The following is a 22,128-nucleotide window of genomic DNA, read 5'->3' as shown; positions in this document are numbered from 1 at the left end:
GTCATCCTTCCGCGCCGGCCTGCCCCGCGACGCGCCGGCGGCTGGCGCAGCCCTTCGCTCGCCCGGCCTCCCCCTCCCTGGTTCCGCGCTCGGGTTCCGCCATGGAATCCAACAAGGATGAAGCCGAGCGCTGTATCAGCATCGCCCTCAAGGCCATCCAGAGCAACCAGACGGAGCGGGCGCTGCGCTTCCTGGAGAAGGCGCAGCGGCTGTACCCGACGCCGCGAGCCAGCGGTAAGTGGGAGGCGCCGCAGGGACCGAGGGGGACATTAGCACGGATGGGGGGAACACGGGAACGGACCGACGGGAGCAGTTGGCGGAGGGGGGGGGAGGGGTGGCGAGGCGCGGCTACGCCTGCGCACTGGTGCGCGCGGGCGCTGCTGGGATTCGTAGTTCCGTGGTCTCGAGCCTCTGTGGGCCGCTGGACCCCTGGAGACCTCCGAAGGCCTGGCCCTCAAGTCTCTCCAGTGCTTGTGGAACCCTTTGGAATATGAGGTTTCTGGGAAGGAGACGCGCTGGGCGATCAGGCGAAGTGAACTCACGTGAAAGGGAAAGCGAACTACCTTTCCCAGGGAGCTGTTCGATGGCCCAGGGCCAGTGGCCGGCCTGGGAAATATTATAGTTCAGGAAAATAAACATAACTATTCTAAGGGAGAATGGGTTCTAGACAGGGAGGAAATTCCTAGAAAGACACATTCGCGCGAATCAGAGAACCCTTCGCGAAATAAGCCACTCCACCTCGGAGTACCTCCTGCGGTCTCTTGAACGCCGAGTTTCGGGGTGGATGGATTGTTGAAGATCCCAGGCTCAACCGCCCCATCCCACCTTCGCCCCCAGCAGACATGGGTGGTGGGTCGTATGTGGACTGCTACGGCCGCTAAGTACCAGGCGGCTCAGTAGCCTAGGGCTGAGATCTCTCAAACCAAGGAAGGAATAGTGAACTTGTCTCTGCTACCGGTCGCCTCACTTTACCTGGTAGTCTCATTATTATAATTAGTAGTAGTAGTAGCAGCATTATTATTTTGGTTTTTCGAGACAGAGTTTCTCTGTGTAACAGCTCTGACTGTCCTAGAGCTCGCTTTGTAGACCAGGCTGGCCTCGAATTTAGAGAAATACGCCTCCCTCTGCCTCCCCAGCGCTGGGATTAAATTAAAGGTGTGGGCCACCACCGCCCGGCTGTCCCTTTCTTTTTTTGTGTGTCTGTAATCTAAGTTCCCAAAGAAAATTGTAATGCCATCCGGAAAGGAGAAAAGACACACAGGGTTTGTGCCAGTGAACTTAGTAAATTGACGTAGTAGGCGTTCAGAATTAAGAGACCCACGACTCAGCACAGCTACTGCCAAGTGACTTTTCTGAACTCGGGTTTGCTTATCTGCAAAGGAGTTGGAGCAGATAATGCAGATAACAAGAGCTTTTCGGGGTAGAAGGTCCTTCCCTATCTATCCTGTCACCGATCTTGTCAGGAAGACAGAGCCACTATCCTTATATCTTCTGTAGGTGAGAAATATCTCAGCAATAAGGGACTCGGGATAGGACACAGCTAAGAATTGCAAAGCCCCGGGCCCCATAGGTGTTTAATATGGGGTGAAGTGAAGAGCGGCAGCCTGCCCCTCACCTTCCCTGCCAACGTTTGGAAATGGAGAAAGAGGAGTGCTGGCAGGCGAAGCAGCCGGATTCCTGAACTTTCCTCCCTCCTGACTCTGCAGGTTGATCTTTGGCCTGTTTGCCTCCTCTAGGACAGGGTTTCAGTCTGTATTTTCCAGGACTGCTCCAGTAACTTGCTCAAGGTGCTCCCCTTTGGGAGAGTTCCCTCTTTTTAAATGGGGAGCACGGGGTGGGGGGGTGACAGAATTCCAGCTGATTGCTGCTGGGAGCTCAGGAGCAGTTCAGAAAGCTGATGAAATAGGACCTGAAGGGCATGGCAGAAGCCACCTGTGCTAGCTCAGGAACTTGGACAGGGTGTCCTTCCAGGGCTTGCTGTTCGTGTGTGTTTTCACTCATTCTTGTGGAGATCAGAAATAACTTACTGAAGTCAGAGTCCGTTATGTCCTTCCATCTTGTGGGTCCCAGGGATCGAACTCAGGTAGGTGGACTTGGCAGTGAGTACCATCACCGGCTAAGCCATCTCACAGGCCCACCTGTTGGATATTTGTTATGTCTTTGCTGGACAGAATGCATGCCTTGTGTATAAACTAATAAAAGCCCTTGCACTGAACTGTCTAGGATATAAGGCTAGTTTAGACCTGGGCTAGGGAAATGATGGTTAAAAAATATTAGGTGATTGTCTACATTCAATGTTTTGGATAGTTTATTCAATGCAACAGGTTATGACCGGTATGGTGGCCCAGGCCTGTGATCCCTGAGCTCAGGAGGCTTAGACAAGAGAATTGCTGCAAGTTTGAGGTCAATTGGGCTATATAGTAAGACCTTGTCTTTAAAAAAAAAAAAAAGTATGTGATATTGAGAATCTACTTTGTTTGGCCTGCAAAGTTCACTGCTTAATGCCAGGTGGTTGAGCAGGATTGGCAAGATCTGAAAGGAACAAACTTCCAGAGGAAAAAAGATTGCAGGGCTGGTGATAACAGTGATTTAACAGAAAAAAATAGCCACGGTTGTTTAGATGCTGAGGACTCAGGGTAGTTATGAAAAGTCCAGTCCCTACCACCTGTGAGTTCACAGCCTTGGGGGATGGGAGGGTGTGGAGGATAATCTCCTGACCATTATATTATAAGGTGTTGCGAGCTGTAATGAGGGCACATAAATAATGTTATCTCACAGAGGGAAGAGCTGCAGGCTGTATGAAATGAGGCAACAATCATAGCTGGGTGTATGGCACAAGCCTTTAATCCTAGCACTCGGGAGGCAAAGGCAGGCGGATCTGAGTTCGAGGCCAGCCTGGTCTCGATAGTAAATTCCAGGACAGCCAGGCTACACAGAGAAACCCTGTCTTGAAGGAGAAAGAAAGAAATCAGGCAACATTCAAACATTATTTTGTTGGGAGGAGCGGGAAAGACATCCTGGCAGAAGACCTGGAGGCCGGAAGTTTGAAAAGGTTTGGGCAGGGATTGTGTGTAAGGAGATTTAGAGGCAAGTGAAATGGGAATTTATATAGAGGGTTCAATTTAGGAAATGGAATGGGGCCAGACTGGGGCTCCTTTCCTGCTAGACCGAGGGTTTTCCCTCTGTTCTGTCTAGAGGGAACTAGAGAGGTTTGCTTTGTCAGGAGAGGCAGCCAAGTCCATCGAACCTATGTGTGCACTTGGAAGCTAGAGTTCCAGGCATAACAAAGCCAGCCTGGGCTAGAGGAGACCAAAAAGGGCGGAAAGGATACTGTTCTTAAAGAAAAAAGCATGAGGCCGGGTATAATGGTATGTACCTATAATCCCAGCAGTGAAGAGATGAAGACAGCAGATTGTTTGAGGCCAGCCCGGACTGGGTCATAGTGAGACTCTGTTTCAAAAAAAAAAAAAAAACTGAGCTAGAAAAGGGGAAGGAGGGAGAGAATGAGACAGCCTAAAAGATTGATGAGAAGGCTAATGGCCCCAAATAGGTTAGGAATGCAAAGATGAAGAGCCATCCTGTGATAATGGTGGGATACGATGGCTGGATGCTGGGGAATTGAGGTCAACTTTTGTGACCTTGAAAGGCCCAAGCCAAAAAGACTAGATGGGAAGAGGTGGGCAGAATGGGGAGTGCAGGTGGAACGGTCTTGGGGAGCCACCAGTCTCGAGCCCAGGAGGAAGTACCAGTTGTCACCAGTTTGTTGACTGTCTTTGGAAATGGGCACAGCTGAGGTCACCTGGGAAAGCGGGGCACATGGAGACGCCATTGCCTGGCGGACAACCAAGCATCACACCTGCCCTTAGCCAGTGCAAGTTAGCCAGAGCTGCAACAGAGGAGTCCTGGGAGACAGACAGAGGCAATAGCCGTGGAGGCGTGGAATTGTCGGGGAAAGGGACAGGTCAAAGACTAGAAGGGAAAGAATGGAGGGGCAAAGTCGTGGCGCCATCTCCAGGAGGTAAAGGGCAGGTGAAGGGGCGGTCAGCTAAGGGGCTCAAACAAGAGTTGAAGACCCTCCTGTGTTTGCTTTCACCGTGGAAAGGAGAAGAGGGGGCTTGCAACTCCTGCTGTGGGGACAGGACAGGGAGACACCGCAACTGAACAACTGCACTGTGGGGCAGGAACAGGACTGCTGGGAGGCCACAGCAGAAGCGATGCAGTCATTGTCTTTTTCTGGGCGTTTTGTTTTTTAAAAAGGTCTCATTCAAAAGGCTGCCCTGGAACTCACTTTGTAGACCAGGCTGACCTGAAACTCAAAGAAATCTGGCTGTCTCTGCCTCCCAGTGCTAGGATTAAAGGCGTGCATCACCGTGTCCAACCCATCATCTGTTGACCTGATGGTCACTGGCCTCACCTGATATTTAGTGAAGTGGATGAAAGAGCTGGGCCTGGTGGGGACGTGGTGGCATACATCTGTAATCGCAGCCCTGGGAGGCCAACAGGAGACGAGGAGCTTTCATTCCAGGTCAGCTTGGACTATATAGTGAGACTCTGTCTCAAAGAAAATAGAAGATAGCACATTTTGCAGGAACGTCTTGAGAATATAATTAAGCCTCAGTTTCCAGAGAAACTGAGTTTCCAAACTCAGTTTCCAAAGGGAGAGTTGGCTGGATTAAGTACCTACAGTTCATGTTACCCAAGCTTCTGTGAAGTGACTCACTGTGGGGGCTGTGCAGAGTCAAAAGCCACCCTGGTAAGGCCATGGGAGAGGAGGGGAACCAAGGGATTTGAGGGGATTTGGGCCTTTAGGGTCAGTGGGAGCGAGAACTCTACCACCAGTGGGATGCAGAGTGGAGTTGTCCATTTACGTCAATCCCCCTGTGTGATTCCCCAGTCCTTCCCTTCTCTGTATTTTATTGAATTTCATCTGCTCCTCCAAGCAGCCAGGGACAAGGGTCAAGTCTCCACTGAGGAATTAGCTACAGTGGCATGTGCAGGCATGTGCACTCCGCTGAATGTCAGCAGCCCCACGCTTTGTCCCCAGACTGAGCTCTTTCCTTGACTCACATTGAGTGCCACAGGCACTCAGCTACTTGCCCAACAATAAAAGTTGTAGGAACAAGTCTGTGACAACTGCTAGCCATATGCTAAGCCCTGTCCACCTTCTCACACAGCTCTTAGGAGGGAAATGCCTAGAAAAGCTGTGTTAATTTATCCAAGTATCCGCCTAGTGTGAGCTGTAAATCTTCCACTAGTCCCTCAGTTACCCTGTGGCCTTTTCTTTTTTTTTTTTTCTAATGGTTTTTGAGACAGGGTTTCTCTGTGGCTTTGGAGCCTGTCCTGGAACTAGCTCTTGCAGACCAGGCTGGCCTCGAACTCACAAAGATCCACCTGCCTCTGCCTCCCAAGTGCTGGGATTAAAGGCGTGCGCCACCACCGCCTGACCCCTTTGGCCTTTTCTTACTGATTTCCTGCCTTTCTGTTTGGGTTTTGTTTTTGAGTCAGGGTCTTTCTATGTAGCCCTGACTGTCCTGGAATTGCTTTTTAGGCCAGACTAGACTCAAACTCATGAAGATCTGCCTGCTTCTGTTTCCCAAGTGCTAGGATTAAAGGTTTGAGCGACCATACAGGGCTGTTTGATTTGGGTTTTACCTCTCTCCCCCATTTTTTGTTGAAGTAACACCATCCCACTGTGGTGCCCAGGCTGGTATCAATCCCCTGGACTTTAGCAGTCTTCATGCCTCCCATCCCAAGTACCAGACCATGGTTCGCACCTCTGTGGTTCACTGATGTCCCAGGCCCACCCACTCCTCCATGGTTCACTGGTGTCCCAGGCCCACCCAGAACTAAGGTTAGCGCTCAGCTGGCCTGTTACCTAACTCTTTTGTGTCATTGCACATTGTCTGCCAGTCACTGTCACAGGGGATGCACTGATGAGTCAGGATGAGACTATCACATGCTGCAGGCCTGTTGGAGGCCTTCAGACCAGTGGCGAGACCAGCCTGCCAGCAACTCACTCTGGGAGCCTTGTGGGTGATCCCTAGGGTATCCCCACTCCCTTTTGATTGTGCAGAGAGCGGCTGACCAATGGAACTGCCTAGAGAGCCTCAGAGTCCTTGCTGAGGAGTACTTATGCAGCCATTGGTTGGATCGCTAGTGAGATTGCCCCTAGGACATGCACGGCTGGCTGAGCCTGGACCACAGACAACTTGCAGAGAGATCAAAACAGGCACCGTGGTTCAAACTCACAGGGAGCCAACTCCTCCCTCTGCCTTCAGGACCAGCCCCGTTTTATCTGTTGGTTTCTTGCTTTGCCTGCATCATGCCTGGTGTCTCGTGGTCTGAGCCACCTAAGCCACCCCTGGCCCCAACCCACAGCTTTCCTCCCTCCCCAGCCAGCTGCTCGCTGGCCATTGGTCACGCAGGTTGTGTGTGATATTTTGGCCCTCCCTGATCCCTTGCCAGTCTCTAGACTACATGCGTATGTTAGCTTATTTCCTCCTGATGCTGTCACTCTGAGGAAACCGAGCTGCCAATAAGTGTCCCGGATCAGCCAGGGTCATTCTGCTATCTATGCTGGTAAGGGGCAGAGTTGCACATTGAATCTGGCCGCTGTGAACATAACATCTGGAGTGCCTCCCTCCAGAGACACAGCCGGGGATAGCCACAGAGTTAACAAGTAGGGACCTGTGCACCTCTGCCACAGCACCTTCGCCCTGAGGGGAGTGGCGGTGGGTGGTGCCACCTCCCTTCTGAGGCTGCTGTGGTGATTAAGTGAGCTAATTTTTATAGACCACGTGGTGGTGCCGGCCTCACACACTGAACACTCAGTGACAGGTAACAGAAATGGCCATTGCATGTCAGCTGTGCTGGCACACATGTGATCTCAGTATTTGGGAGGGTCAGAATTTTGGGGGCCAACCTCGACTATATAGCACGATACTGCCTCCAAAGCAGGAAAGAAGAAAGATGGTTGCTGCTAATCTTGTTTGAGATGGTGTCCTACCCTGTGGCCCAAACTCTCTATGTAGCCTAGGCTAACCTCCAAAATCCTCCTGCTTCAGCATCCAGGAACTAGGATTATGGACAGGTGGTGGTGGTACACACCTTTAATCCCAGCACTTAGACTGCAGAAGCAGGCAAATCTCTGAGTTCAAGGCCAGCCTGGTCTGTTCCAAGACAGCCAGGGCTACACAGAGGAAACCTTGTCTCAAATAAACCCCACGGGGTGTATATGTGTGTGTGGCTGGGATCACAAGTGTGCACCACTGTGCCCAGCTCTAATGCTTCTCCATGTACTGCCTCGAGGTCAGCCAAAGCCTCCATTCCCTTTGTGCCATAATTTCTGCTGTCGGCTCCTCTGTTTGAATTGCCCAATCCCAGTGAGATGGAGCAGGCTTGCTGCACTGAGACAGCCATGGCTGGGGGCAGTGGTCCTCCAGAGCCCAGTGCCCAGCCAGCCTTGGGTATGACCGAGGTATATAGTGGAGGAAGGTGTCTGGCTCTTGGTGCCATACTGTCACCCTGAGACCAGGAAGAACTCTGGACTGAGTTGTGTCATCGTTTTTCCCTGGCCCAAGGTATCCTAGGTCCCAACAAGGATCTCAATACATATTTTCCCAGGAGCCTGTCAAGAGTTTTGGGATTCTAGCCTGGGCGCTGTAACCTCCAATGACTTGGCATTTTCTAGGGTTTGGGGATGCTGAGTCAGAAAGAACCAGAAGCTTAGATTTGAATCACCATGATCCCATTTTAGGGTGACATCTCATATAGACCCCACTGAGGTAGATTTGACATGATTTGACATGGCCAGCTGTTTAAAAAGTATAACCATAGGGCTGGAGAAGTGACTCAGCAGTTAAGAACATTAGCTGCTCTTGTGGAGGACCCAGGTTCAATTCCTAGCACCACATGGTGGCTCACAGCTGTCTATAACTCCAGTCCCCGGGAATCTGTGGGCACCAGAAATGCACATGGTACACGGACACGTGTGCAGGCAAAGCACCTGTACACCTGAAAGCAAATAAATATGTCTAAGCAATAATAATTGGGACTTGGTGGCACACACCTGTAATCCCAGCACTCAGGAAGTGGAAGCAGGAAGTTTATACTCAGCTGCATAGAGAGCTGGATGGTCATCTGGGCTACATTAGACCCTGCCCAGATAAATAAATAAAATATAACAGTAGGGTCAAGGGACTAGTTACATGGTAGAACATTTGCCTATTGTGATCTGTAGTCAAGACATTTCTCTCCCGCCAGTTCCCAAATAACCATTCAGAGACTTAATATTACTTATAAATGCTCGGCTAATAGCTCAGGCCTATTACTAACTAGTTTTTACATTTTAAGTTAACCTATATTTCTTATTTAGGTTAGGCTCTGCTATGTGGTGGTACCTTTATTAGCATGGCATGTTCATCTCCTGCTCCCTCTGCGGCTGACTGGACTCCAGACTCCGCCCTTCTTCTTCCCAGCATTCTGTTTGCCTTTCCTGCCTAATTTTCTCCTGTTCAGCTATTGGCCAGTCAGCTTGTTTATTAACCAATCATAGTGACATATATTCACACAGTGTACAGAAGTTATTCCACATCGGCAGTGGTCCATATTCTAGTTCCCATCCCTAGTACCACAAAGAGACCCGACTATAGAAACGAGCACACAGGAATTTTCCTGAGTCTCCAGCCCTGGTCTCCTGGGACAGGTTTGCTTTCCCCATTCCTCATCACTCTAAGCAAAGGCTCCAGGAATTAACCTTCCCAACCAGTCCCACTAAATCAAACAGACTGCTAACACGCCCACCCCCGCAGAAGACAGTGTCCTCTCCCACCCAGCAGAGGACGTCTGTTGAACATACTGCTTTGGACTTAAAGAATCTGAAGGGTCAGACTGGAGAGCAGGCTCAGCAGTTAAGAGCACTGGCCGAGTAAACCTTTAATCCCAGCATGCAGGAGGCAGAGGCAGGCAGATCTCTAAGAGTCCAAGGCTAGGCTGGTCTACAAAGCAAGGACCCAGGTTTGATGGCCAGCACCCACATGGCTCACAGCATTCTGCAACTCCAGTCTCAGGGGTCTTGATGCCCCCTTCTGTTCTCTCTAGACTCCAGGTGTGCATGTGGTGCACAGGCATCTGTGCAAGCAAAGTATCAATACACATTAAAAGATGAGACTTAGAGAGAGAGAGAGCTGGGGTGTTGCTCTGTGGCAGGGTGCTTGCTCAGCATGTGTGAGGCCCGTGTTTGTTCCTCAGGGCTGCAAAGAATGAAGGTGATTGGAAATGGATCCAAGGGAGGTAGCTCAGGCTGTTGGTCTCTTGGAAGGCAGAAGTGGAGTATCAGGATGTTCAAGATTGTCCTAGCTGTATAGGAAGTTCAAGGCCAGTCTGGGCTACAAAATGACCAAAAAATAAAATCACCTGTGCCCTAGAATTTTACCCTTAAAGGGGGTAAGATTGAGAGCTGGAGGATAGGTACTAAGTCTATAAAGTGCTGGCCACAGAAGAATGAAGACCGAAACTGGGTGTGATGGCACGTGCCTTGAATCCCCCAGCACTCGGGAGGCAGAGACAGGCAGATCTCTGTAAAGTGAGACCAGCCTGGTCTACAGAGTGAGTTCCAAGACAGCCAGGGCTACACAGAGAAACCCTGTCTTGGGAAAAAAAGAAAGAAAGAAAAGAAGGAGGGAGGGAGGAAGGAAAGAAAGAAAGGAAAAAAAAAACAAAAAGAATGAGGCCCCCAACAACTAACCAAGCCCAGGCTGGGTTGTACTCTTCCTGTGCTGGAAGATGGGGTGGGGGTCAGGTGGGGTCCTCTGGCCAACCAGTTAGCCATTTTTGAGATAGGGTATCTCAAAAATGGTGTGGAGAGTAACTGCGGAAGGCGTCCCTGGGTGACCTTGGCCTATACACAAAGGGTTAAGATGGTGAATTTTCTATTTTACCATAATAAAGGAAAAACTACTGTTTTCAGCTAAAAGGAATTACTACTATTAAATCTAAACTAGGAATATTGAACAGCTTATAATTCTGATGCCCTGTGTAAATAAGCAAACATTTGGACTAGGAAACAATTAACTTGGACTTAGTGTTAGCTTTGCACAAATAATATTCATTTACATTAAAGTAGGGTTTGTTGTTGTTGTTGTGTTGTGTTGTCTTGGTTTGGTTTTTTTCTCCAGGTAGCCCTGACTGTCCTGGAACTCACTCTGTAGACCAGATCGAGCTGGCCTCAAACTCATAGAGATCTGCCTTCCAAGTACTGGGGTTAAAAGCATAAGCCACGGGGCTGGAGAGATGGCTCAGTGGCTAAGAGCATGGCCTGCTCTTCCAAAGGTCCTGAGTTCAGTTCCCGGCAACCACATGGTGGCTCACAACCATCTGTAATGATGTCTGGTGCTCTCTTCTGGCCTGCAGACATACACACAGACAGAATATTGTGTGCATAATAAGTATTTTTTTAAAAAGCCACCACTGCCCAGCCTCAGATTTAATATTCTTTTGTTTTGTTTTATTTTGTTGTTTTCCTCGACGGGGTTTCTCTGTGTAACAGCCCTGGCCGTCCTGGGACTCTCTCCGTAGACCAGGCTGGCCTTGAACTAACAGAGATCCGCCTGCCTCCTGAGTGCTGGGACTAAAGTTGTGCACCACCACTGCCCGGCACTATCAAAGCATTTTAAAGAACCGCATAAAAGAGAAAGCACAATAGGAAGTAGCCCTGGAGAGTGTGGTGCAGTGCTGGGAGAGGGAGGGGGTGCGGATCCCCATTCCAGCAGGAGAAGGATCCCTAAAAGGACAAAAAGCCTAGTAAAACAAACAAGCACAGTGAAAGAAATATCAGGGTGGCATCAGGTTGGCACAGCAGCACTTGGGAAGCTGAGGCAGGAGGGTGGTGAAATTTGAGACCAGTCTGGCCTACATAGCAAGATCCTGTCTAAAAACAAACAACAACAAAACAGTAAAAGTGACTGAATTCCAGATCAAATACTGTTGGGTTCATTAGTCATTCTTGAATGTGCTTTTATTTAATTTTTATTTTATTTATTTGTTTATTTGTTTCAGACAGGGTCTTACTGTGTATCCCTAGCTGGCCTGGAACTCAAAGCATATGCTCCCATGCCCCACTGTGCTTGCTCTCCTCTCCCTCCTCTCTGTCTGTCTGTCTGTCTCTCATTCATTCTCTCTCTCTCTCTCTCTCTCTCTCTCTCTCTCTCTCTCTCTCTCTCTCTCTCTCTGTGTGTGGGGGGGGGGGGGATTTGCTTGTGGAAATGAGAGGCCAGCCTGCAGGAGTTGGTCCTCCTCTGTCTGGGCTCTGGGGATCTAGTTCAGGTCCTTAGGGTTGGTGCGGGCTCATCTTCCTGCCGAGCCAATCTCACCCAGCGGCTTGTTATAGGGTGTGAATGTGGGGTTTCTTTGGATTGATGTTTGTTTGTTTTAGTGGAGTCTTACTGTGGGCCTGGTGGCCTGGAATTCACCACGTTCACCAGCCTAGCCTTAAACTCAGGAAGACCCCCTTGCTCCTTCCTTTGCCTCAGGGTGTTGGAATTAAAGGTGTACACCACCACACCCGCTCCTCTTTTTTTGTTGGTTTTTGTTATCTGTTTGTTTGTTTTACTTATTGAGAAAGAAAATAAATATGTAAGCAAAATATCTGAAAATAAGGAAGGCGATTACTTCATTTATATGAATCACATGGATCTGTTAATAAATTTAATATTGCAAATATTTTAAAATCTATAATATTCTATTCTGGAGAACTGCAGCCCCTAAAAGAACAGGTCCACGTCAGGAGAGCAGTGGTTTGCTGGAAGGGTGGTGAGTGGGACAGAGGGAGGGGTCGGGCTCAACAGGACAGACCTGCCAAGTGACACCTCGGTGGCTTCTTTTTCCTTCACAGATCTGATTGAGTCCCTCAATCAGAAGGCACAGTCTGCTGGTGACCAACCCCAACCCACAGACACATCCCACACCACCCACAGGAAGGCAGGCGGGACCGAAACCCCCTCAGCCAACGGCGAGGCCGGAGGAGGAGAGAGCGCCAAGGGCTACACCTCAGAGCAAGTGGCAGCTGTGAAAAGGTAGAGGCCATGGGGTGGAGGGCTGGGAAGGGCCAGGGAAGCCTTCCTCCCTTCATCCTGTGACCTGGAAGAGTCTTGGAAGATGGAGGAGGTCCGGCTTCATTTCCTACATGGTGGGAGCCAGGACCTCACCACGCACCCACCACCACAGCTGCTGACAGTCCAGACTGGAGACATTGCTGACCGATGCGTTCCTCTGCCCTTGGCCACCAGCCCTAGGCCTCCCACAGTTCTGTGTGTCACACAAAGACATGGCCATCTTGCCCTCCAGATTCTACCCCCACCCCCACCCCCACCCCCAACAAAGGCCTTTTTAGAGCAGAGCCTATGGGCAGGAGGCAAAGGCAGAGCTATGCCACCAAGGCGGGCAGCCCTGCAGAGTGATGCTCTTCTGGGCCTGACACCACCAGCCAGGACCGCTCAGGACTAGGCCCTCCCAACCCTCCTCCTCCCACCAGCTAACCTCAGAGACCTTCTGAGGTCGAGTTCACACCTTCTGGCAGGCAAGTGGTTTGTCCAATCCAGCTTGTATCCACCAGCTGTAGCTAACAGAAGCAGACTCCTAGAGAATGCCAATGAGGAATTCCAAAGACCCAGGGTGCCCGCCCCCAGAGACCCAGGGAGGAGGCTTGTTGCAACAGAAGCAGCATTTCCTCAGGGTCCTGTGCATGGAATGAGCAGACGCCTGCCATTGCTGTAGGCAAGACGCATCTGCCCTTGGCTGATGGTCACTCATGGTCCTTCCAAAGCAGCTTCCAGCAAGGGAGCCACTGCAGGCAATGGATGCCCACCTGGCCAAAGACAGCAGCTGCCACTGTGAAGTCCTAAGTGTATTTATAGTGTTTCCAGCAGGCCCTGACCAGTTCCCCATGCCAAGGAACTCCCTGTGGCTCCCTTGCCCCTTGAGTCAGACAGCTGACCCGGCTCTGGTCCCCCACACCTGCCCTGAGCTGTGTGCCACACACTGCTTGTTCCCACACCTCACCTCAGGCTCCCTGTCACGCTCTTCTCCCTGTTCCAGGGTCAAGCAGTGTAAAGATTACTACGAGATCCTCGGGGTGAGCAGAAGTGCCTCAGACGAGGACCTGAAGAAGGCCTACCGCAAACTGGCCCTCAAATTCCATCCAGACAAGAACCATGCACCTGGTGCCACCGAAGCCTTCAAAGGTAAGCCAGCCCTGGGGTCTTTGAGGTTTTGTTTGTTAGTATGCTTGTTTGTCTTCCTATGTAGATTGGGCTGGCCTGGCACTTGCAGCAATCCCTCTGCCTCAGCCTCCGAAGTGCTGGGATTAAAAGTGTGTACCACCATGCCCAAATGTTCTGGTGTTTTTATCTCCTGTCTGATAATACAGGACCAAGGCAGCTTTCCCAAGACATCGGGGTAGAGGGGAGAAGAAAGTAGTCTCAGGTGTAATTCCAATCCCATAACTGTTCCCTCATAAGGTTCCAGTAGCCACCTCTAGCCACGTAGGCTGCAGAGTCTCACACAGTGCCAAACCTGCCTCCCCTTCATTTTCTGGGTTCCAGTGGAGGAGCCAGGAAGAACTCTGGTGGCTTCTCCAGAGTCACACCACACGGGGGCAGGAGCAGACTCCTGGCCCACACTTCTAGCAGCAGCTTCCCTGTCCTGAGGCACAGGGCACCCCGTAATGGAAGACTTCTTCAGGACACTTGTCCGTGTCACTCCCACAACCTGCCCTGGACCTGCACTGGGGACAGAGCGTCTTCTGACCCCAGAGCCCGTTGGTCTTTGGAATGGGTGTGTCACCTCTGTCCAAAGCCGTAAGCCATCCTTTATGCACCTGGAGTTTCATCTCTGCCCCTCTCTGGCGCTCGTGTGCATTGCCTCCGTGCCAGCCCTGTGTTGCAAGGGCCTTGCATTTTTTTGGTCCCTGGGTACTGTCCCCTTCGGGGAATGGTGTGGTGACTGAGCCTTGTTGTGTAGGACTGGGTCAGAGCTGTAGTAGAGTAGGAAGCTGCGACAGTGATTCTGCCTTGTCAGATGGGAAAAGAGGATTCTGTCCTCCCGTGCAGGGCTGTAAGCTCCGAAACGAGTCTGTAGCCCACTGCTGTGAGTTGGGGAGCAGAGGGGAAGCAGGCTCTGGGAAGCGCTGACCTTCTGCCCTGGGAGCACTGGCAAGGAGGCCCCAGTGCCAAGCAGAAAACAGCAGCTGGGGCCTGGGCCTTGGGGAGAGCAGCCTCATCCTGGCCACATTATCAGACACACAGGAGTCTCCACGAGAAAGCAGAGGGTTGTCCCTTCCCAGCAGCGCCTGCTGCTCCTGTTTACAACAAAGGGCCTCGGGTCTGCTATTTTGGGTCACACTCTGACTTCAGGATTGTATTACCCTGTCTCGGGCACCCCACAGGTGAGAGTGTGCAGTGCGAAAGTACTTGAGCCAGACACACCTGAAACAGGTGTGTAGATCATGCCTACAACCCCAACACAGAGGCAAGAGAATAAAGAGTTGGGGGGCAACGTAGGCTACTTAACAAGTTCCTGGACAATTCTGGCAGTCTAGGTGATGTAGTAGGGACAATGAATGAATGAATGAATGAATGAATGAATGATAAAGGGAGCTTGAGTGTTAGTGCTCCTCACAGCCCAGACTACAGACTTGCTTAGGGGTGCTCCTGATCACCTGCTCCCCAACGCTTGCTCAATGGTCTGGTTGTCTCTGCCCCTAAGTCCCCCCTCCCCGTCCCCAAGACCTGAAGGAAGCAAGTTCTTGGCTGTATCGGGGCCCCACCCACACCCAGCCGACTAAGGCCTGATCTTTTCACCCCTTCCAGCCATCGGCACAGCATATGCCGTACTCAGCAACCCAGAGAAAAGGAAACAGTACGACCAGTTTGGTGACGACAAGAGCCAGGCTGCACGGCACGGCCACGGCCACGGGGACTTCCACCGAGGCTTTGAAGCCGACATCTCCCCTGAAGACCTCTTTAATATGTTCTTTGGTGGTGGCTTTCCTTCCAGTAAGTCCACAAGCCGCCAGCTCGTGCTGGGGGTGACGGTGGGGTCTGGAAGCGGTAGCCCCTGACTCAGGACTTCCACCTTGCAGGTAATGTCCATGTCTACAGCAATGGCCGAATGCGATACACCTACCAGCAGAGGCAGGACCGCAGGGAGAATCAGGGTGACGTGAGTGACCAACCAGGGGGGTAGCCCTAACAAAGGGACTCTTCATCCTCTTAATTATACTCTGAAGCCAAGGATCCATCTTTCTGCCATCCCGGTGCCATTCTGCCAAGGGACACCAGAGGGAGCCACACTCCTGTTGCATAACAGCTTGGGGCGGATAGGACAGAATTTTTGTGAGTCGGTTCTTAAGGCTGAGATAACATTTTCTGAGCAAACGTCATGAGAGAACCAAAAGGCCTGCGTGGGTGCTCAGCCTTCTAGAAAGTGAGTAGAAGCTTTATAACTAGGCAGTGTTTCAGACACATTTGGCATGCTACAGATCAACACAGGCAGCTGGCTGAGACCCAAACACTGCCGTCAACAAGTGAAGAGAGTTAAACAGAGGGACACAGGCTTGTGTGCTCCCCTCATCCTCCCCCACCTCACTCTCTCTCTCCTCCCTCTCTTCCCCTTCCTCCTCCTCTCTTTCCCCCTCTCTCCCAGGATTTCCCCTGCAGTTGAAAACAACCTTGAACTCTTGATATCCCCACCTCTACCTTCCAAAACCTGGGAATAAGTCTGAGGCACCACGCCTAGCACATCTTTTTCGTTGGGGGTGGGCATGTTTTTGGTTTGGTTTTAGTTTTGTTTTCTGAGACAGAATCTCGGTATGTCAGGTCACTCTGGCTGGCCTATAACTTGCTATGTAGACTGCTTGTCTGGAACTCAGAGATCCTCCTGCCTCTGCTGAGTGCCACCATGCCCAGCTCTACTTTTGGTTGAGACAGAATTTTGCTATGTAACCATGGCTGGTCTGGGATGCCAACTTTCAGCTATTCTCCTGTCTCTGCCTCCCGAGTGTTAGGATTATAGGCATGTCTTTATATCTAACATACAGAAGAGGTTTTAAAATCACAATTTTATATAATGAATTTATTTTTAGTTGTCTTGTTTTTGTTCTACGAATCAAACCCAAGGCCTTGTTCGTGCTAGAAAAGCTGCATACTACAGACTGCGTCCCAACCCTTTAATTCGCTGCTTTTCTATCGGCAGTGTATTTGTGTGGCTCACAATTCAAAAAAGATACGGACTGTGAGGTCTCTCTCCGGCCTGCCTTCCTTCCAGCCACCGACACTCGCTGGTGGTTGTTCTTTCTTGACTGTCTGCACACATCATGTGCTCGTCACTGCTTGCTTTGTCTTTTTCTGGAAAAGCTGCCATGTGGAGGATCTTCTGCCCTGGGAGAGAACTATGGGAGGGAAAAGAGGGAGGGCATCACAGGTGCCGTTATCCTGGGGAGCTCTGACCGTCAGCCGTTCTTCCTCCAGGGCGGGCTCGGAGTGTTTGTCCAGCTGATGCCCATCCTCATTCTCATCCTGGTGTCCGCGCTCAGCCAGCTCATGGTATCCAGCCCACCCTACAGCCTGAGCCCGAGACCGTGAGTACACATCCCTGGGCCAGCCCAGCACCGTAGGGGAACTCGGTCCTCACCAGAGCTCCACCTTCCCACCCTGATCTAGCAGGTACCCACGCATAGCAGAGAAAGCTGGCTTAGGTCGAGAAGAACACTGTCTGAGCCTAGCCCCTTAGACTTTTGAGGCTCATGACCCCTCAGAAAACACCAAAGAAGTTCCTGGCCCCTCCTCGAGGCGACACACTGTCCTGCGTGATTTTATAAACATGACTTCCCACCACGGTTCCCACCTTTGCTGACCCTGAGAGGGCCTCTACTCTTATTTACAGTCTGTTTGAATCCCTAAGAAAGAACAGGGGTTTAGTCCTTCAGAGGGGGGTGGCTTACATCCTGGTTCTGCATTGAGAGCTATGACCCCAGGTGAGTCATGTAACCTTGGTTCCCTCATCTGTAAAATGGAAACAATAGCGTCCATCTACTTGGAGGAATTAGTAACACGTGTGAGATGCCTCGCCCACTGGACGAGCTCAGCAATGTCTGTTGAGTGGCTACGCGCTCTCAACGGCCAGTGGTCAGCTTGAGTGAGTGAGCTGACCCTCAGAGGTGCCAGTGCCTGTTTTTTCCTAGTGCCAGGAACAGTGGCTTCTCAGCTTCTGCTCCCGCAAGCCCTTAGCTCTGATCCCTTGGCCCGCCCACTGCCAAGGCCCCGGCAGGCTCCCTCAGCCAGCAGGGGGCAGAGTTGGCCTCTGCTCCTCCACCAGTACAGCTTGCCTGGAGCCAGGTGCAACCCTTCTCCAGCAGCTGGAGACAGATAAAGAATGCGTGCTGGGGCTGCCTCTCTGGAGCAGTGGCTCCTGCTGGCTGTCAAGGCTTCTCTTGCTGCCCGCAGATCCTGTGGCTACAGCTTCTTCTGACATTCTGTTCCTTTTTGGTTTCTCTTGTGGAGTTGAATATGAGCTCCCAACCCATGCTCATACACACCATTTAGAGACAGACACAGCTCTGTGCTCTCATTTCAACCTGGGACTCAGAACTCCAGGCAGGCCCTGGACGTCCCTGAGCTTAGAGACAGGGAAGACAGAGCCCACACCCTTGCCAAGAGCAGCTTCCCAGACCTCTCCTCAGGACTTCTCCCACATGCCCCAGTTCTCAGCAGAGCACCTAAAGGTGGGGTTTCCATAGGCTGGACTCTTCATGCAGCAGAGGGCATTCCTCCTTCGCTGCAGACCTTCATTTTGGGGAGCCAGCTGTCCCTGTGGCCTGTGTGGCACCTCCTGCCACCGGGCCATCACCCTTCCAGCTGCCCACTTTGTGTCTGCTGTGTTTCTGGTCAGGTCGGTGGGCCATGTCCACAAGCGAGTCACTGACCACCTGAGTGTCACGTACTATGTGGCAGACACCTTTTCCGAAGAATACACGGGCTCCAGCCTCAAAACCGTGGAACGGAATGTGGAAGATGATTATATCGCCAACCTCCGAAACAACTGCTGGAAGGAAAAGCAGCAGAGTGAGTGCACACGTGTGTGTGCGTGTGTGTGTTTGTATGTGTGTGCATGTCCTCGTGCATGTGTGTGTGCGCGTGTCTGCGCGTATGTGCGCATGTGTGTGTGCATGTGTGTGCATGTGTGTGTTTGTGTGTGTATGCATGTCCTCGTGCATGTGTTCGTGTCTGCGCGTATGTGCACATGTGTGTGCATGTGTGTGTTTGCATGTGTATGCATGTCCTCATGCATGTGTTCGTGTCTGCGCGTATGTGCGCGCATGTGTGCAAGTGTGTACCTATGGATACTTGTCTGTGTTCTCAAGCATGGGAGGGTGGGAGTAGCAGTGCTGGTGATAGCTGGAAAGGGGCAGCCAGGAACTGTGCCTGAGAATAGGAAAACCCTGCTCAAGTGCTGCCCAGCACCTGGCACTGTCCCGTGCCAGCCGCCTTACTGCCAAGACTTGAACTCCACTCCTGGCTTCCCCTAGGGCTATAAGCCCAGGGCCAATTGATGACTTCATTGAGGTCGTCATGGGTCACTGGTGCCTGTTGTAGTTGCTAGAGGTGAGTGTGTAAGAGACAGATTGGACACCCTTGGCCATGCACAGATCCTGTATGCCCCTGGTCTTTCTGTGGGACGCCAGGACTATACGACAAGGACCATAGGTTCTCTCCTTGGCTAGCCTCCTTGTGTTCTGTGGGAGAGTGCCTCTGTCGCCTCTCTTCCCAAGGGGGAGCTCAGTCTCTTATTCAGGTTCTCCCCTGCTCGGAGGTCAGCCCTGCCCCAGCTCCTGGTCCTGTCTTTCTGTTTCACCCTGGGCTCAGGTAGGTAAACCCCAGGAGGTCTTGGAGCGCTGACCTTGCCCCGTTTCTTTGCAGAGGAAGGCTTGCTGTACCGGGCCCGCTACTTTGGTGACACAGACATGTACCACAGAGCACAGAAGATGAGCACCCCGAGCTGCAGTCGACTGTCAGAGGTGCAGGCCTCCCTGCATGGATAGTTCTGGGCCAGCGCAGCACCAGGTCCAAGTATGAGCCAGGACTGCTTCTTTGCTGCAATTCCTGGCAGCCTTGGCCTTGGTCATGAGCAGAGGAAGGGGGGGGGGGGGAGGAGGGAGGGAGGAAGCCTGGTAATGATGGCAGAGACTCTTCACATCCTGACACCTCCAGCCTCCTCCAGAGAAGGCCCTGGGCACCTTGGAAAGCTGAGGCCTGTGGCAGCTCTCCAGTCACCCTGTTCTGCCTTAAACCTCCTCACGGTTCCAGGACAGGGGTACCCAAAAGGCAAAGGCCCTTGTGGTTCCTTTACCTACTCCAATGATCAAGCCACCTCATCCCTTTCCCAAGCCTAAGCTTTTATTGCCTTTGCTGTCACATAGTACTGGGTCACTGAAAACAGGGAAATCCATGGGAGTTAGTGGCCGGGAGCCTATCTCCCCCTCGTTCCAGGCAGGAGGAAATGGAGCAAAATGAACCAGCCCATCCACAGGCAGGAGAGGGCTGTGGAGCCTCTGACCACTCCCTCTCTGGGGGTATCTGAGGCCCTCACTTCAGTGCTCTGCACCTGGGAGCCTAGGAGCCACGAACATCCGGCCCCACCCAGCATCTCTCCTGTGGTCTCGAGGAAGGGAACAAAAGGTCACAAGTTCAGGGTCAAAAGCAGCCACTGAGCACAGGAGGGGTGAGGAAAAGTGAAAGTTGCTATTAACGGGCACCCCACCCCCTCCACCCCTTCTCCAGCAAGTGGGCTATGGGCTCAGTTCCCAGTGCCAGGAGTGGGTAGCCTGGCTCAAGCCCAGCAGAGTGTGGGCAGAGCCAGTTCTTTGCATAGGTACCCTGCCTACCCCCTCCTCTGTCTGTGTCCCCTGACACACAGCCAGCTGCAGACTGCTCCAAGGCCACTCGCTAGCCAATGTCAGCTCTGAAGCAGCTCATCACACAGGTGGCACAGGGCTTGGGCAGGGCCAGCTGCTTGCACGTGGGGTTGAGCTGGAGGTGCCTGCTATAGCTGCTCACCTAACTGTCTCCCTCTTTTCCCCAGACTATGAAATCCCTGGAGAATTTTTGGTGACACACACTGAGCCAAGGTGATGGACTATATATTTAAGGAAAGACACAGGAAACAAAGTGGAACTAGAGGCCGAACACCGCCCAGCTGCCCTCTCTCGCAGTGACTGCAGAAAGCTCTTAGGACGGACAGAAAGAAAGAAAGCCTGCTGCAGGGCTGCTTCCTCCCCTCCCAGGCTGGCAAGAAGCTCCACATCGCGGGCTCCTAGGATACAGAAACCATGGCAACGAAAGTAGAATGTAAAACTTGCAGCAAATGTCTGTGGGGAAGGACTGGGGGAGGGGACTCCCCACTGTCTCTCCTCCCCCCCTCCCAGGAGCCAGCACCAGTCACCTTACAGGAGAAGCCAGACAGAGGCATGGGCCAAGGAATAGAGAGGAGAGAGTTCCAGAGAATGTAATTTAGAAATGCATACGTATGTATATATATCTATTTATATGTAAATAGACATATATAAAGATATATATATATATAAAGTCTTTTTTAACTGCAGGGATTGGGTTAAGATGTCTAGTTGATTTCTTCCATATTTTAGAAAATGAGGTCTGTTTAAGTAAGAAGGCAGCCTGGTTTTCAAAAGTTAGACAGTAGCCGTGCCTACCGCACACGGAAAGTCAAGTCAGATGCTCTTAGCGTCAGTCACCCTTAGCCCCAGCCTGGCTTTGATGGCAGCAGTAATCATGGTGGTATAAATCCATAGGAAACTTCCAAAGGTCACCAGGCTTAAGGTTAAGGTAGGGGGACCAGGCTGGGGGCAGAGAAAGGTACCCCTGGAGATAGATAGGTGGTCAGTATTGGGCCATGGCAGAGACCCCAGATGGCCCTACTGGTGTGAGGCCAGCTCCTCACGCTGCCTCCTCCTGGCAGCCTCAGGTGGACTCTCGGCCCTAGTGCCCAGGAGCCCTGCAGCCAGTCCCCCTACCCATACCTCTTCCCCACCCAAGTCCCCAGGTGGGTTTGCCTTACAGGTGCCACGGCACAGCTCCACCATTGCCAACAGGTTCTCTAAGTTGTGCACCAAGAACTCCAGAAGGCTCTTCATCCGGGAGTTGAGCCAGGACCCAGGTGCAGCCGAGCCTGTGAAGAGGAGCCCGTTGCCTGTGGGCGCCTGTCTCTACTTCCACAGCGGACTCTACCAGACCTTTAGTCACTGGATGAAGAATCCACAACAACCAGAATGGCTTTCCCCTTCAGATGCGGAATTTTCTCAAAGCAGCCATTGCTGCCAGGGCAGGAGGGAGTTTAGTCTACTCCCACGGTTATCATGGGCCTTTGGGAACCGCCATTTCTCAGTTTTCCTGTGGCGGTGGATGTGGCTTTGCACCTGCCGTCTTCCAAAGCCTTACTTCCCCAAGCTGCCAGCCCAGAGGTGGCATCTGTCCCCCCAGGGTCTCTCTCTATAATTCAACCCCTAACAAATAGGATTCTTGCTGGTAAAGGAAGTTTGGTTAGGAATGTCAAATCTGGTTTCTTTTTAAAACAAGGTCCCACCCTGCAATGAAGTGGCCACCCTGGCCCGGAAAGATGATGAGAACTGGGCAAAGACCAGAGTACCCCGCCCACAGTGGTCCTGGTGCTCTGCCTCCACCACCCCAACTGTCTGGTCTTGGTACCTGTCCCTAGAGGGGCTGAGCCATGTGCAATAAGAACATAGATCCTAAAGGATCCCCTGAGAAGCTGTATTTCTTGAATTAGAGTTCTGATATTGTACATCTATAAATATATGTTTATTATGTCATTGGCAGTGGTGGGTATGCATTGAGCAGGAGATTGGGGCATAGAGCTCCCACCAGTTGCTATGGACACCATCCAGCCTGCTCCTCAGGAGCTGCAGACAAAGGATATGGAGCCCAGATGACTGTGGGGGTGAAGAACATGGTGCCCCAGACATCAATCCTAGATGGGGACCTGCCCATCACCCCTTTACACCTTCTGTTTTTCCTGTCACTGGCCTGGGCTGGAACCCAT

The 22,128-nt window shown here is 51.8% G+C and overlaps 1 protein-coding gene across 3 annotated transcripts; it reads left to right on the top strand.

Annotated features, from left to right (window-relative positions):
- Window positions 1–21,898, top strand: Dnajb12 (DnaJ heat shock protein family (Hsp40) member B12). 3 transcript variants are annotated; one of them, XM_075980190.1, is made up of 9 exons: window positions 1–234; window positions 11,891–12,071; window positions 13,093–13,238; window positions 14,865–15,050; window positions 15,137–15,216; window positions 16,524–16,633; window positions 17,944–18,116; window positions 18,972–19,069; window positions 20,134–21,898. In XM_075980190.1, the coding sequence occupies exons 1-9, from the start codon at window positions 102–104 to the stop codon at window positions 20,161–20,163; spliced, it is 1,137 nt and encodes a 378-aa protein (XP_075836305.1). In that variant the 5' UTR covers window positions 1–101; the 3' UTR covers window positions 20,164–21,898. The 3 variants fall into 3 exon arrangements, with proteins under 3 accessions (XP_075836305.1, XP_075836307.1, XP_075836306.1); XM_075980192.1 differs by having other exon boundaries at window positions 18,972–19,115; XM_075980191.1 differs by having other exon boundaries at window positions 18,972–19,121.
- Window positions 21,899–22,128: the final 230 nt, after the last annotated feature.

Source organism: Microtus pennsylvanicus, chromosome 7 (genome assembly GCF_037038515.1).
Source record: "Microtus pennsylvanicus isolate mMicPen1 chromosome 7, mMicPen1.hap1, whole genome shotgun sequence".
Taxonomy (NCBI): Eukaryota; Metazoa; Chordata; class Mammalia; order Rodentia; family Cricetidae; genus Microtus; species Microtus pennsylvanicus.
Note: the sequence above shows the minus strand (reverse complement) of the source record. Positions and strands in the feature narration are given on the sequence as shown.

Excerpts from the sequence above, each read along its gene's own strand:
- Dnajb12 (XM_075980190.1), top strand. The coding sequence starts at position 102 with ATGGAATCCAACAAGGATGAAGCCGAGCGCTGTATCAGCATCGCCCTC. Across the intron at positions 12,072-13,092 it reads CAAGTGGCAGCTGTGAAAAG|GGTCAAGCAGTGTAAAGATT; the intron begins GTAGAGGCCATG and ends TCCCTGTTCCAG. Across the intron at positions 15,051-15,136 it reads TGGTGGTGGCTTTCCTTCCA|GTAATGTCCATGTCTACAGC; the intron begins GTAAGTCCACAA and ends TCCACCTTGCAG.